The sequence below is a fragment of the Triturus cristatus genome, chromosome 4_1 (assembly GCF_964204655.1).
Source record: "Triturus cristatus chromosome 4_1, aTriCri1.1, whole genome shotgun sequence".
In the NCBI taxonomy this organism is placed as follows: Eukaryota; Metazoa; Chordata; class Amphibia; order Caudata; family Salamandridae; genus Triturus; species Triturus cristatus.
Window position 1 is genome coordinate 98,223,618 of NC_140585.1, and position 14,833 is coordinate 98,238,450.

Here is a 14,833-nt window from a genome sequence, read left to right on the forward strand (position 1 = left end):
GAGAGCATGGCAACTCAACCTCCTTGTGGGAATTCTCAATGCAGGCGGTCAGATTTCTCATTACGAGTGGTTGCAAATGCTTGCGACTGCTCACATTGACAAACCGTCCATTTGTGTTGAGAAAGTTGCTGCTCGAGTAAAAATCTACTCGAGGGGAAGAAAGGAAGCGGCGCCCGTTTGCGCTGTGCATGGTGCCGTTTGCGATGATTGCATAGTGTGGACAAGCACCTGGCACTGAAAATCACCGCAAACTGCATTTATCTAAAGAAACTCTGCCGCTTGTGGAGCTCCGCGTATCACGGCGGAGTTATTTTTGTACTTTGCGGAATTCCGCATAACGAAAGTCCATGAACTCTGCCCAGGATTAATAAGGATTTTGTGAAATTTGATGGTATCAAGGCTGATCCATGGGTCCTAGTGCATTAGAAGCAATATTGAGAGAATCTCACTTTCAATGCTTCAGCAGACACCATGCAAAGCAAGAACCTGCAAACCCTTGGGTCTCTCCTCATCCACTTCTGTTTCCTCTCCCAATTCTTCCACTTCACTGTCCTCCTTTGCCCTCACCACATTTAGGGGCTTCCTTATCACACTACTTTAATCAATTGCTGCATATTTTGCTATTTCAAATACATTATTTTCTATTCGGCATCTTTTTTTTTTGAGTGAAGAAACTGTGAAGAAACATTGACTTTGGCAAGTGCCACAAATTCTGCTAGCTTCTTAGTTTGTAACTGAATACATAATAGGTCAAATGACTGAGTATTCAGGAATAATCCCTGTGCAAGAGCCCCACCAACAGCTTTCTGAGTCAACTCCAGCAGATGGGTTACACTCCAATATCTGTCCAAATAGTGAGTTGGTGCTTCACCCTTAGACTTGCAATTTGAGTTCTTAGTCTAATCAGTTTTCACTGAGCATTACTCTGGAATCATAATTCAAACGCCCATCCTTTGCAACATTTAAGTACCTATTATTCTCAAGGGCCAACCTGAGCGGTGAGTTTTTCCACATGTCTTCCCCTCACCTCAATCAGCACTATCAATCACAATAAATGATTCAGTTGGGCTTATATACCTCAAAACCGCTTGTTTTTCCTGAATGTAGGGGAATTGCTTGATTATACCCAATAATCTAATAATTCAAAGGAGGTTCAGAGAACATGGACCAATACTCTACCCATAGCCGCACAAAGGAAGAAGGGTGGAAAAGGATGGATTTTCATCATCAGGTTCACTTGGATGGTGACAGAGGGGATTCCACCTGGACAGCCATCCTGTAAACTGTCTTAAGCTTTTCAGAATGATTGTAGGACTTCCTTTTCATTCATATCTATGCCCCAGGGCTGAACTCGTGTATGCTCTATACCGATCCACAGTAGTGGAATCAGCCCCTGCCCTGGCTGTTTTACTGCCAGCCAATCACATTGCAGGATTTGTTTACATATTACCACCTGGTGTTCCTGGCAGTTCTGCAGTTATTGATACATTTGTGGGTGCATTATCAATTACACCGTGAGCTCCATTGGTCAGCCTCAAAACATGTACAACAAACCCTCCTCCCTGGTATTTATGCTTTCCTTTTCTTTCTCTTATGGTTCAATGATCTAGGAAATAGATAGGGAGGAGGCAGAGAAGGCAGAGCACAAGCTGACTGCTGTCTGAAAGGTGGGTAATTTGATATTCAAATTTCTCCTGAGTATCTTTTATACTCCGGATTTGAGATTTATGTCCCTATGCCATTGTATAAACAGAAGCCACCATTTGTGATCTATTCTATTGATAGGGTCTTTCAGCTTCTTCCATGGAATAGCTAATCTTTCTACATCAAGGGTGCCATTTTCCGGAAAGGACCCCTTCCCGTCTCATTAATGAATCCTACCCACTTTTGTAAATATTCGCATGTGCGTTTTCCACATTTTTGGTAAATTGTACGGGCAGGAGTCCCTCCATCAGTGTGCCTTAGAGTTCACTCACACTCAATTACAGGGAAAAGGTTTGCAAGCCCTGGGCCTGCAGCTAATCCTGTAAAAACTGAAAACAGGATAAGGTTCCCGGTATAAGTTATTTATTTCAGGGGGGGGTAGTAAAGGGATCATGTACTTACACCCAAAGATCTCCTTGTAGTTGGCAAATCTTAAGTCAACACCTGAGGGCTCATAAAGGTGTGTTGGTGGCTACATTAGAGGATCTCTTCCTCTCACATGTTCATTCGTCAAGGGTTAGTATTCTAAGTCCTGGCAGTTCTGCCTATTGTCCTCACTACTGCTCTATTTCTGGAGCCTGCTTACTCAAGATATTGGTCTCACACTCATTCTAATTTTCTTTTATTCTAGATTCATGCCACTCCTACCTATGTTTCATTTTTATTCTCCCTCTCTTACACATATGACGATTGTGCGCACCCTCTTTGACAATAACGTAGCGACAAACCATATAAGCCATGCAAACATGCAGTTAACAAACAGCAAGTGTTGTTAGACTTTAACTCAAATTTTGGTTAGCTTATTTGCTAGTTGAAGCGCTAAGTCGTTGTACACTACAATTCCCTTAGTTCATCTTGCTCATGCGGAGAGTCTGTCCTTTAAAGCTCTTCCTCAGCGTTTTCACAGTGTAAAAGTTGGATGTTGTGATATCATAGACTTGAGAAGTCATGTTGAATCTGTTGTCAGTGACTATCCTGGGGCACCAGGCATGAGTGGTGGGGGTGGGTTGAAGGTGAACAGGCCAACAGGTGAATTACCATTGTGATGTGTTCTTGTTGAAGGTCACTCCTTCTGTCTTTTCAGTGTTGAGCATGATACTGTTGGACATCGTCCAGTAGCAAAGTGTCGTCGACATAGGCAATGGATGTTGGCCAGATATGCCCTATTTTCCCTGATGACAATAAGCAATGAGGTTTTAGTGGACAATTGTGAGCTGGCATGAGGGATTGATTCTTCTGTGCTCTGTGCTTCACGAGAATCCACCAAACTTCTGGCATCCCTTGAGTCCCTAGGACATATGCACATTGCCAGGGACCTAGCTGAGGACAAGTCTTGGGAAATACTCATATCCTGTACAATGGAGCACTGCCTCAACTTACTGTGTCTCATCCACTGTGGCTGGTTTCTCTATCAAGTGGTGACGCACAACAGAGAGTCACAGACATATTGATACCATAATTCTTTGTGTTTTGGCCCCCTCCAACTCCTTTTGTTCTCTGCAGCTTTTTAAGATGGTCTTTGGACATGAGTCGCCCTAATGAAATGTGGAGATTTGGCCACTCTATAAACATCTGTGCAAATTTTCTTGAGTTTTAGGGAAACGGTTCCCGTGCTTTGCACACTACCTTAACCCAACTTTAAACCAACTCCACTTGTCCCTATGGAAATAGGAGGGGCCTAAAAAGATTTTAACTTTAAAGGACTAGGAGCCATATGTATGAAGCCAAATTGCGATCGCAAATGCTGAAATTCGCAGAATTTCAGCGTTTGCGATCACAATTTGGGCAGTGTGTTATGTAGCAAACAACAACCCACATGCAAAATAAGGAATCGCAAAATTTGCGATTCCTTATTTTGCAAATGCATTTAAGGAATCCCAAATTGCGATTCCTTAAATGCAATGTAGGAAGCACTCAAGTTGTGCGATTTTGGCTTAAGGAATCGCAAATTACCACCAACTTCAGGTTGGTGATAATTTGCGATTTCTTTGAAAAATTCACTTTTTTGCATTTTTCAAAGTGCCATGTGGCGCACATACATGACCTTAGCGCATGTATGTGTGCCACATGTGCACACATGTTTATTTCAGGGGTGCAAAAGGGTGTCCTATTGACACCCTTGCAACCTTGAAATTGCATTCTCAATTTGCGATTCTCTAATTGGGAATCGCAAATTGAGAATGTCTTCCCATTCATTCCTATGGGCATTCTAGCCCGTAGGAATGAATGGCAAGGTATTCCTTATTTGCGAATCTCAATTTGCGATTCGCAAATTAGGAATATGTGGGATTCGCAAAATATTTTGCTAATCCTACCTACATTGCGTTTTGCGATTCTCTAATTGCGATTCCCTAAAAATCGCAACTTGAGAATCGCAAAACACGTTTTACCTACATATGGCCCTAGCACAGTTGTTTATTTTTTGAGCATGACTATTGGAACTGGTATTTTCTGGTTTGCTAAGGTGGTGCCCAAGCCAGGGCGAACTTATCACTCCTGGCAGGGTTAGTTGATTACACTCACTGTATAACCTGCACTCACTCTTAGTTAGCTTGACGCTGAGCAGTCAGGTTTATCACAGAGGCAGTGTGCAAAGCTTTGGCACAGCACTCACTCACAATAAATATATTGGGCATCACAAAAGAGACTTCACAAGTGATGTATGTAAATAACGTTTGTATTCAACACAGACAATAATCAGCACAATATAAACATCATGTATTTCTTGGCATAAATCAAACTTGGAAATATTGCTAGTAGTACTAGGTCTAGCTTTGTTAAAATGACATCAGTAATAGGCACACTTTAGAAACATCCTATTTTACCCCGGTGACCTTATGCGGTGCGATACGTTATCAGAACTGGGCCCACCCTGGCAAATGACACAATTCAAATTCACACATTTCTAGGTTGCACCTCAGGTCACAACAATATCAGGAAAGTGTACACACAGGAATTTAGAACACTTTTCAGCAACACTTTTGGCCAAGGCTGCATGATTAAAACCAATTTCAAAATGGAGTATTCCTTAGGTAATGAAAAAAACAAGTAGAACAACACCGATGCACTGTGCTTCTATTAGCAGGATGTTCTCATGCAGCATACTCTCCCACACTCACAGAGCACTTTAATGTGGTGCAAAGGATATTGGCAAGTCCGTATGGAGCACACTCGCACACACATGCACTTAGTACCGTAACGTGGGGCCAATGATATTCGACAAGTCATTTGATAATAGGAAAGCAGACACCATGGCGCAATCCCTCCCACACATCTCAGTTACCCCACGCTACTCTGCTCACAGGTTAGAATAAAAAAATTACTCATTACTAGATCGGTTTAAGGCCAGAGTCACACTAAATCAGAGGCCCAGAGAGAAGGATGAAGTAACTATGAGGGTAACCAGGCAACTATCGACACCACTCGGGAAGTTCACCGACTTTATTCAGAGCAGAATTGGTCTAGAGGCTGTCCCAGATCAATCAAGAGATCCCTCAATTCACCTCCTGGCACCAGCCGAGTTTTGCGAAGCACAGGGTGGGTCACACAGTCCCCCGACCTGCTTCGAATCTCTCTCGGAAGTGTTCCTCAGCCCAATTACTTCCGCTCACCACCCAGGCCTGATCCAGACCATACTGTCTGGCAACACAAAGAGGTCGATTCCGATCCTGGAAAAAGGCTGTACGAATCGTTGTACGGAGCGTTTTCTCCGTACGACTCGTACCTGGTAAACTTTTCTTACAACCTAGGAAGTACGATTCGTACAGAAAGCCTTTTTTTGTAGGAATCGTACAAAAGACCGTACGGGTAAAAAAAAACTACGAATCTGATCCTAAACAGCTTGAACGCGACGTCCGGACGTATTTAAGCAGCAGTTTCTGGCCCAGCAAGTACGATTCGTCCCTACGTCACTCCGTACGGCTCTTTTCATACGGGAGCCAAAAACAGCCGGAAAAGCATAGTTCTACAAACGGAGCCCCGGTACGTGACGTACAGGCATACACCCCCAACATCGTGTATGTACTGTGCGTACATACGCACTGTTGGGGGTATGGTGCGTACATACGCACTGTTGGGGGTATGGTGCATACATACGCACTGTTGGGGGTACGGTGCGTACATACGTACTGTTGGGGGTACGGTGCGTAAATACGTACGCACCGTACCCCCAACAGTGCGTATGTACGCACCGTACACCCAACAGTGCGTATGTATGCACCGTACATACGCGATGTTGTAAGGTGCGTACATATACATATGTCATATACATATGTCATTCCCCGTGTACGGGACGTTTTCTGTACGATTCGTATATCTGAAAGCGGGTCCAGATCGTACTTGTACGGTCGGACTTTATTTTTACGAATCGTACGGAAAAGTGTCCGGGTCCGTCTCGTACAACTTTTCCCGATACAATTTGTACGGATCGGGCCGATACGTATGTATTTTTCCCGTACGATTCGTACTTCACCGGTGGGGCGGGACTTGTACGATTCGTACGGAAAAAAATACAGATACGAGTCGTACAGAAAAAAAATATATAGGATCGTAATCGACCCCAAAGTCGTCGGGCTGTGTGAAGAATGGGCAGTTGATTTGCCTCACTGAGGGAAGATGGAACACTCAGTGAATGGGGGGTGCTGCTGTCCCCACACCCCATGGAAAATGATACACAATGTCTGGTGCTCGATGATTCGTGCCACACCAGACAATCCAGTCACAATGAACCACGAGTTGGGTTCTCAGTACATCCATAAAATGGATGGTGCGTGATTATATGAGTCGCACAAGACAATCTGATCACAATGACCCACAAATCTGATTCTCCGTGCATCCCTGGAAATGAGCCACAATGTCTGGTGCGCAATGATTTAAGTCTCACCTGACAGTCCAGTTCCATACAAACACAGTTGCAAGTTCAGTAGTACCGCAAGAGATAGAATGAGGCACCACTACTGATGCGCCCTTTATTCAAGGGTTGCAAACTGTGAATCAGATCATGCAGCAATGAGCATGAAGTTGGCGTGTCACATGAGAGAGATGCGTTACAACAAACAAATGATGGACGGAATGCTGACAATGCAGACATTCTCCCCCAGTCAAGAGATCCGGGTTAAATCCATCGTTCTTTTGCCCACTACGCCACCCCAGTTTAGACATGGCCATATGCAAATCAGTCTTGACCCTGTGCCTCATGGGAACAGTCCAGCCCGAACTGCCAAGCCATGTCTTCCCTGGACCGGAATCAAGCATCCTAGGACCGGTTTCTGGCTATCAGCCGTCATCAGCCAGGATAGCTTGACTCCAGTGGCGTAGTGAGCACGGGTCCCACGTCTGGGAATACCCATCCCACTTAGGGCAAAAAGCGTTACAACAAACAAATGATGGACGGAATGCAGACAATGCAGACATTCTCCCCCAGTCAAGAGATCTGGGTTAAATCCATCGTTCTTTTGCCCACTACGCCACCCCAGTTTAGACATGGCCATATGCAAATCAGTCTTGACCCTGTGCCTCATGGGAACAGTCCAGCCCGAACTGCCAAGCCATGTCTTCCCTGGACCGGAATCAAGCATCCTAGGACCAGTTTCTGGCTATCAGCCGTCATCAGCCAGGATAGCTTGACTCCAGTGGCGTAGTGAGCACGGGTCCCACGTCTGGGAATACCCATCCCACTTAGGGCGAAAAGCGTTACAACAAACAAATGATGGACGGAATGCTGACAATGCAGACATTCTCCCCCACATGAGAGAGATGCAGCACAGGTGACGATATGGGCCGTGCTGAGCCTGCAACCGGTAATCCGCTCACCACCTTCAAGACTCTTTTGCATGCTGACGCCCCATGATGCAGGGGCTACACTCCTCAGATGCAGGCATGGTTTGGAGGTGCCACACAAGGCAATCCCATCTCCAAGCACAATAATTAGTTCCATGCTCACATCGCACTGAAGTCAGGATCCACAGAAGAAGTAGGGAACTTGAGAGGGCACCGCTCCCCAGGCGAAACATGTAGATGGTGTAGGTCACTCATGGGAGGACTTAGATGTCCTTGAGACCTCCACAAATAACAGGGGGCATGTCAACAAGCCCTTGGAGAGCACATTTCAGGGTGCCACACAGCAGCAGGTAGTCAGCCTAGTCCAGCCACTATTCAGGAAAGGTGCACAGTCCCTTCCAATGGCAGTAATCTTCCTTGTGCATAACAGATTCCTCTGGCAGTGTGCACCACGCAGTCCAGGATGTCTGGACACACATCCCATAATTGTATCTCTGCCCTGCTGAAGTATGGCACCAGTAGTTCTACTGTAGTGTGCCTTTGAAGTTGGGTGTGGTTCAGAGGGATCCCCTTCGAAACAGACATCTTCCCTAAAGTTCAGTACAGTATGCCATGAGGCTTTAAAATGCAGATCTTAATCTTTAGGGGGTGGAAGGTATTATCTGGCTTCCCCCTGGCCAAGTGTCAAAACCTCTCACCCAAATCTATACAGCTAGGTCCTCAAATGGCAGAGGCCTGTCATTCCAGTAGCATGTTCAATGTTTATGGGTGTCTCTGGGAAATGCACAGGTATGTTTCCCCATCCTCCAGTGAGAACTGGAGACAAACTAAAAGGCACACAAAGAGTGTTTGATCAGATAAATGCCCACTTTCTAGAGGTGGCATTTCTAAGCTATCAATAACCAATCCACCTTCACCACATGAGAGGGGTTGTCATTGTGAATCCAGTGATAGGAAACATTATGAGGATGTGCCACTTTAAGCTTTACTGCGACTTAAAGTAATCTCCCCAATTCCACCATGTTAACCTATGGAGAGAGCAAACCTCAGATGTAGTGAAAACACACAAGGGGGTTCTTCACTACCTGGGCAGGGAACACATATATGTACCTGCCCTGCCTTTCACCTATCACTTGCTCCACCCCCCAGGGTTCACCCTAGGGGTGCTCTAATGTTAGTGATATGCACCCTCAGCATTGGCAATTGATTTAGAAAGTGCCCCTGAGCATAAGTGCAAATGCACACATACAGGCCTGCAAGGGCAGGCTTGTGACATGTTTGAAAGGCTATTCTTGTGGGTGATTCAATCAGTGATGTGGTCCTCTAGTAGCCAGAGCAGTACCTGCCCTGGGTATGTGGTATAACTCACAGGTACAGCACGTAAACCAATCAGGTAAGCACCACTTCCAAGGGTAGGAGGGGTGCGTGCGTTCACACTGCATTACAATGGAAAAGAGTCCAGTGTCCAAAGTCCACAAAAAGAAAATCAGCAAAAACCACGAGGAAAAGCAAAAGGTTTATGGAACTACTACCTCCAGAGTATCAGGTCTAACAATGTCTCATTCTTAAGACAGAATATCGAAACCATAAACATTGTGGGACAAAATAGTGTGCCAAGAAAGTAAGTTAATATAGGTAAGCCAAGTTTTACTACAAATAACTCAACATATGTACCGTGATTTACTATATGTATATCACCATATATCTGCGGTTTTGCCGATGTGCATCCCAACCGCTGGTAAAGCACTACCGCTTGTAAACATAAACAACACTTCTCCTCATTCAATAAGAAAAGTGTGCACTCGGGTATGTGAAAGTGTCACTGTTTTAATTTATCTCAGACAGCGCTCAACACAAAAAGCATTTTGGCTGCTTAGTCAGTCTTCGTCAACTGACTAAGCAGCCAAAATGCGTTCTGTGTTGAGCGCTGTCTGAGATGAATTAAAACAGCAAAACTTTTACATTCCAGAGTGAGGACTTTTCTTATTGAATGAGGAGAAGTGCTTTGTATGTGTGTGTGTGTGTGTGTGTATATATATATATATTATTTTCCCAAGGTACATTGTGTCTTGAAATTCCCTATTCCTATAAGGAAGAATAACCATGGCCAGTGATACTCAGATGATCTGTATTGATAAATGACCCAGCCTTACTTTTCATGGGATGGTGCCAATGTTATGGTAGTAAGGGAGTTACACACTTTCTCCTTTTTTGCAGGGGCGCCAAACATTGCTTGCAGGTGGGGGGGCGGGTGCAGGGGCCACAGAGGTCGTGGGGGGGTCACAAAGGTGTCACGCGGGGGAAGCGGGGTTTAGAAATTAGAGGAAAAAAACACCTTGAACCCGGGTCCTGCAACTTCTGTGCTCCTGCTCTCCTGAGTTCGCTTCCAGGAACAGGAAGCAGGCAGCCAGGCTCCTTCTCCTAAGCCATTCACAATGCTGCAGTGCAGCATTGTGATTGGTATGAGCGCCAGCCAGGCATATTCTCTATACAGGCCATGCAGCCTGCATGGAGAACAGGGAAAGTGCGCATAACTGCTTTGGGTGGCCTGAGAGGGCTGAGCAAACAGTCATTGCCCACTTGAGGTGGCAAACCACTGCACCCCTGTCCAGCTCCGTGACCAGAGCAGCCCCGTCCACCCGCCAACCCGCAAAGGAAACATAACATGATAATAACTAAAAGTTATTATCATGTTATGCTTCCTCTTCTCGCACTGCTTGAAAGAAGTGGGGCGATGCTCCTCCGCCATAGTGGAGGAGTTGCCACTGCATTTTTGGCACTACTATGTTCTATTTAGCTGTAAATATAGCTTCAAAGCCTGTGCTGTTTTTTGTTGTATTAGTTTGTGAATGTACCGTTGATAAGGTATTGGTCTAAATCTGAAATATTGTCTTTTTCAGTATGATAATATCGCAGTTATTTCCAAATGAAGATGCTAAGGTAAGTGCAATTCAAGAAAGGATTAAAATTGCCCAAACAACAGGAGGTGATGTTCCTACTGGCCTCCAACAAATAAGAAGTCTTAATGGTACGGGGGTGCTCTGGCCCCACGGCCCGCAGTACAACAAGCTTTTCATGCTGGTAGGAGCTGCACACCTAGTCCATGTGCCACAGGGTCTCTAGCTCAGAGATGAAAGGATTTGAAAGCTGTGATCCCGCTCTCTCTCATAGTGTTTTTGTGACTTTTTTAAGAACAGGATGACAGTTTATAACATCTGAGAGTGAACCACAAAAAATATTTCGGATACTTCAATTATATGACCTAGCATTTCTATCACTATTTTATAAAAATCTGTTTGTGTCCAGTAATAAGACTGAGTCTATGTATGAGCATATGGGCTGCAGTTAAGGAAAAGCAACAATACTACATTGCAACAACATACCAACTAAACACACCAACAGAATATTAAATCAACACTATAACAGTAACACAACAATTAAACATATCACCACGGTGTTACTGTATTGATTTTTATATTGGTTTTATTTATTTTGATTTATGAAGGCACAGTCTGGTTGTTGCATTGCTCTTTCTTGTTAGTTTGTGTTTTTGTTGTGGTGCAGTGTTAATTTGTTTCGTTATTGTTGTTTTATGTTATTTTATGTTATTGTTTTTTCTTTTTTTTTTTTGTCCTCATCTGCCAAACAAGTATCAATATGCAATCTTGCAGGTCTACACACATTGCGCTGCCTCAGTTACTAAGACTGGTTGGAGCAGTAATGGAACGGAAAGCTCACCCCTCAGCAACAGTGTTTCAACCAGCAGTGATCACTAGTTTATAACCAGACAGGCAATTGCTAAAGTCCAGCCAAGGTACTAAACTTAGCACCATGAGTCAAGTAACCCCCAGAATGAGGTTAATGGCATAATCATTGGACCTGGGGAAAAAAACCCAAAAAAAACAGCTATTCAATGAACCCAATTCAGGAGATGCCAGAAAGATCTTGTATCTGGATTACCGGTTCTAGCCAGGTCCAACTGAGAGACCAGCAGAGTAGAAGCGTACCAGTCATTAATAGAAGGAGATGAAAAATCCTTCCATTTCCTGCATATCTCCCTCCTTGCTAGCAGGATGGCATAAAAAATAAGCTTTTTTGCCAAGGAGGGGACCCCTTGGTAGCAGCCAAAAATTACTCATGTTAAGTCCAGGGTAATATTAACTCCAACAGAAAGTGAAAGAGTCTTACTAATGGCTTCCCAGAATGGGGCCAAATGCGGGCACTCAAAGAACATGTGAATGTCAGAAGCAGCCACCAAACCACACTTCGCCCAGGCCACACTACTCCCCTCGGTAAATTTAGAGAGACGAAGGGGTGAGTAGTATGCTCGATGAATGGTGAAAAGATGATTCCTGCGTAACCATGCAGGTTTGACAATATCCCACATCATCGTACAAGACGAATTCCAAAGATGTTGTAAATCGGAATTGGTGACATGTAGAGACCAAAGATCGTCTGGCAGTGAAAAGAATCCATCCGTTTCCTCCAAGATTAGATTGTACCACAGTGAAATCTCCATTTTGGCAGGCGGCTTATCTGCCAAAAGCGTTATGAGATGACTATATGCACCCAAAGGATATTTAACACCGTGTGGAGGTTGAACGGAGTATTCACGAGACCAGCTCGACATTTGAAGATACTTAAGCCTGGAGAAGTGTGGACCAATTTTAGTGCAAAGATACTCCCAGGGTCACAGATCCCCATCAACAAATAGGTTACCCCACTCCTCCAGGCCAGCCTCTCTCACAGGTATAGCTAGTACATCCCCTAACCACGTTGGCCGTCAGGAAGGTCCCACAGCGGTGTCCTGCTTCCATAGTACCCAACTTTAATAGCTTTAGACATCTGAGCCCATATTCTAGCCATGCCCCTTAAAATTTTCAGTTTAATTTTTTTGAAGAACTTGGGGTTTCCAAATTTAAAAAGAAAACCTGACTGACTTACACCTTCTACATCCAATAACATTGAATAAAGGGACCACACTCCATACCCTTCTGGTCTCTTTAATAGGATCCTGGCATGTAATAACTGGAAAGCCCAGGCATAAACCTGGAGATCAGGTGCAGCGAGCCCTCCTTTTTCCCTACGCCTCCTGATTTTTTTCCAGGAGATTCTTGGAAGATGTTTATTCCAAATAAAGGTACTAATGTCAGACTGCAATTTTCTGATAGAGGTGGGATCAAAATATAAGGGTATCGTATTAAACAAAAAAGAGACCTTAGGCAAGATGGACATTTTGACAAGGCTGACCCTACCCAGTAGGGAGAGTGGAAGATGGGCCCAGGTCTGGAGCAACTTACGGCAATCCTTTGCAACTTTTGAAAAATTTGTAGTAGTAATCTGGTCGAGATCAGCTACAATATCCAAACCTAAATATATCATCCGACTCGCCGGCTGGATTTCCGAATCAAAGGTACTTTGGTCAATATTCCAGGTCATCATCTCAGTTTTTAGAGTATTAATTTCATAACCAGAGACCATCCCAAACTCCGAAGCCAACTTGAATATTACTGGGAGGGCCTCATGCGGATCAGAGGTAAATATGAGAATATCGTCGGCGTAGAGGGCCACCTTTCTCTCCCAGCCCCCGCACGCAAATGCCTTGATGTTAACACTATCCCTCAAGATCTGAGCAAAAGGTTCAGCATATAAATCGAACAGGAGCGGGGAGAGAGGACAGCCCTGTCTGGTACCCCTCGAGATGTCAAATGAGTCAGAGAGTATACCATTAACCAAGACACGGGCACTAGGGTTACGATAGAGAAGACCAATCGCCTGACGAAATCTACCACGCCAAACTTTGCCAGGGCCTCCGACAGATACAACCAATTAACTCTGTCGAAGGCCTTGGTGGCGTCCAGCGTGAGAACCGCCAAGGGCAAAGACTTCAAACATGCCATATCTATTGCTCCAATCAAATCAAAAGTCAGTTCAAAGAGCTGTCGCCCCTTAATAAATCCCTTCTGATCAGTATGTAAAATGGAAGGAGCGACCGAGGCCAATCTCTTTGCGAGAATGGAGGCAAAGATCTTATAGTCTCCATTCAAAACAGAGATTGGTCTATAGGAATCACAGGCAGTTGGAGACTTCCCTGGTTTCAAGATAACAGTTATGGATGCGTTATCCCATGACGCAGGTGGTCGTACTCCATCCAGCAGGATCTGATTAAACAATGCAACCAGGAAAGGGACAAGTTCCTGCTCCAAAGATTTATATATTTCAGCAGGCAACCAATCAGGCCCAGACGCCTTGCCTTTCCTGGCATCCTGGATGGCTTTCCTTACCTCCTCTTCCGAGATTTTACTATCTAGCATTGCTGACTGATCAACGGAAAGTTTTGGTAGATCTATTTTCCCAAGCCAATCATTGATCATAACAGTATCCAATTTCTTATCTTCGTGGTAGATACCTTGATAGTAATCTCTAAATGCTGCTCTAATATCTGCATCAGAAGAGAGAGGAGCGTTATTGACATAGATCTGGTTGATGTTGTTACGAACCTGATCAGTTTTTACTTTCCATGCCAATAACTTACCAGCACATTCTCCATACTGAAAATGTGCGATTTTACTGGCCCCCCATCTTTCCTGAAGCCGCCGGTTAAGGATCGAGGTCAGTTCACCCCTTAGAGTCAATAATTTAACCCGCAAAGGTGTTAAGACAGCATCTGTAGAAGCCAAGTTGGCATCGATATCAGCCTGCGTTTTAGTCAGATTCGCCTCAACTAAGGCAATAGCCTCTCTGTATTCCCTCCTTCTGTATGAGATCTTACCTGTAATAAGACCACTCAAAGAGGCTTTAAGTGAGTCCCAGACCACACCACACCAGGTTCTGCAGAGCCCACATTCACCTCTAAGAAAGACCTCACTTCAGTTTTTAAAAAAGTGACATCTTCAGGGTGAGAGAGCAAAGAATGGTCAAAAGACCAAGTCCTTACTACATCAGAGGTAGAAACCATAAGTTCCAGGAAAACAGCAGAATGGTCAGATAGATGTAACGGGAGATAACGAATGTCCTTAACTGCGTCCGATAAACTATGGTTAATTAATATAAAGTCTATCCTGGACTGGTGATTTTATTTATAATTTCTAAAAGACACCCCCTGCTGCTGCCCGGCCCTTAATCTCCAGATATTCACATATCCGTATTGTTTCATTTTATTCAACAGGAAAGATCTTGATTTAGAAGGGACACGGGATCTACTGTTATGAGATTTATCCAGGACTGGATCTAAAACAATGTTGAAATCACCAGCTAATATAACTGATTCCGGGAAGGACAAAAGGTGAGAAAAAATCACTTCCAAAGATGTAGGGTCGTCAACATTGGGGCCATAATATCCAACCATAGT

At 44.3% G+C, this 14,833-nt stretch overlaps 1 protein-coding gene across 2 annotated transcripts in view; it reads left to right on the forward strand.

Annotated features, from left to right (window-relative positions):
* Window positions 1-14,833, forward strand: part of LOC146839641 (uncharacterized) — a 712,826-nt gene that overhangs the window by 665,150 nt on the left and 32,843 nt on the right. For both annotated transcript variants that reach the window (XM_085650377.1, XM_085650376.1), the window contains one exon: window positions 10,383-10,422. In XM_085650377.1, coding sequence (XP_085506503.1) covers window positions 10,383-10,412 — 30 coding nt within the window. In that variant the 3' untranslated portion in view covers window positions 10,413-10,422. The remainder of the gene's footprint in view (window positions 1-10,382; window positions 10,423-14,833) is intronic.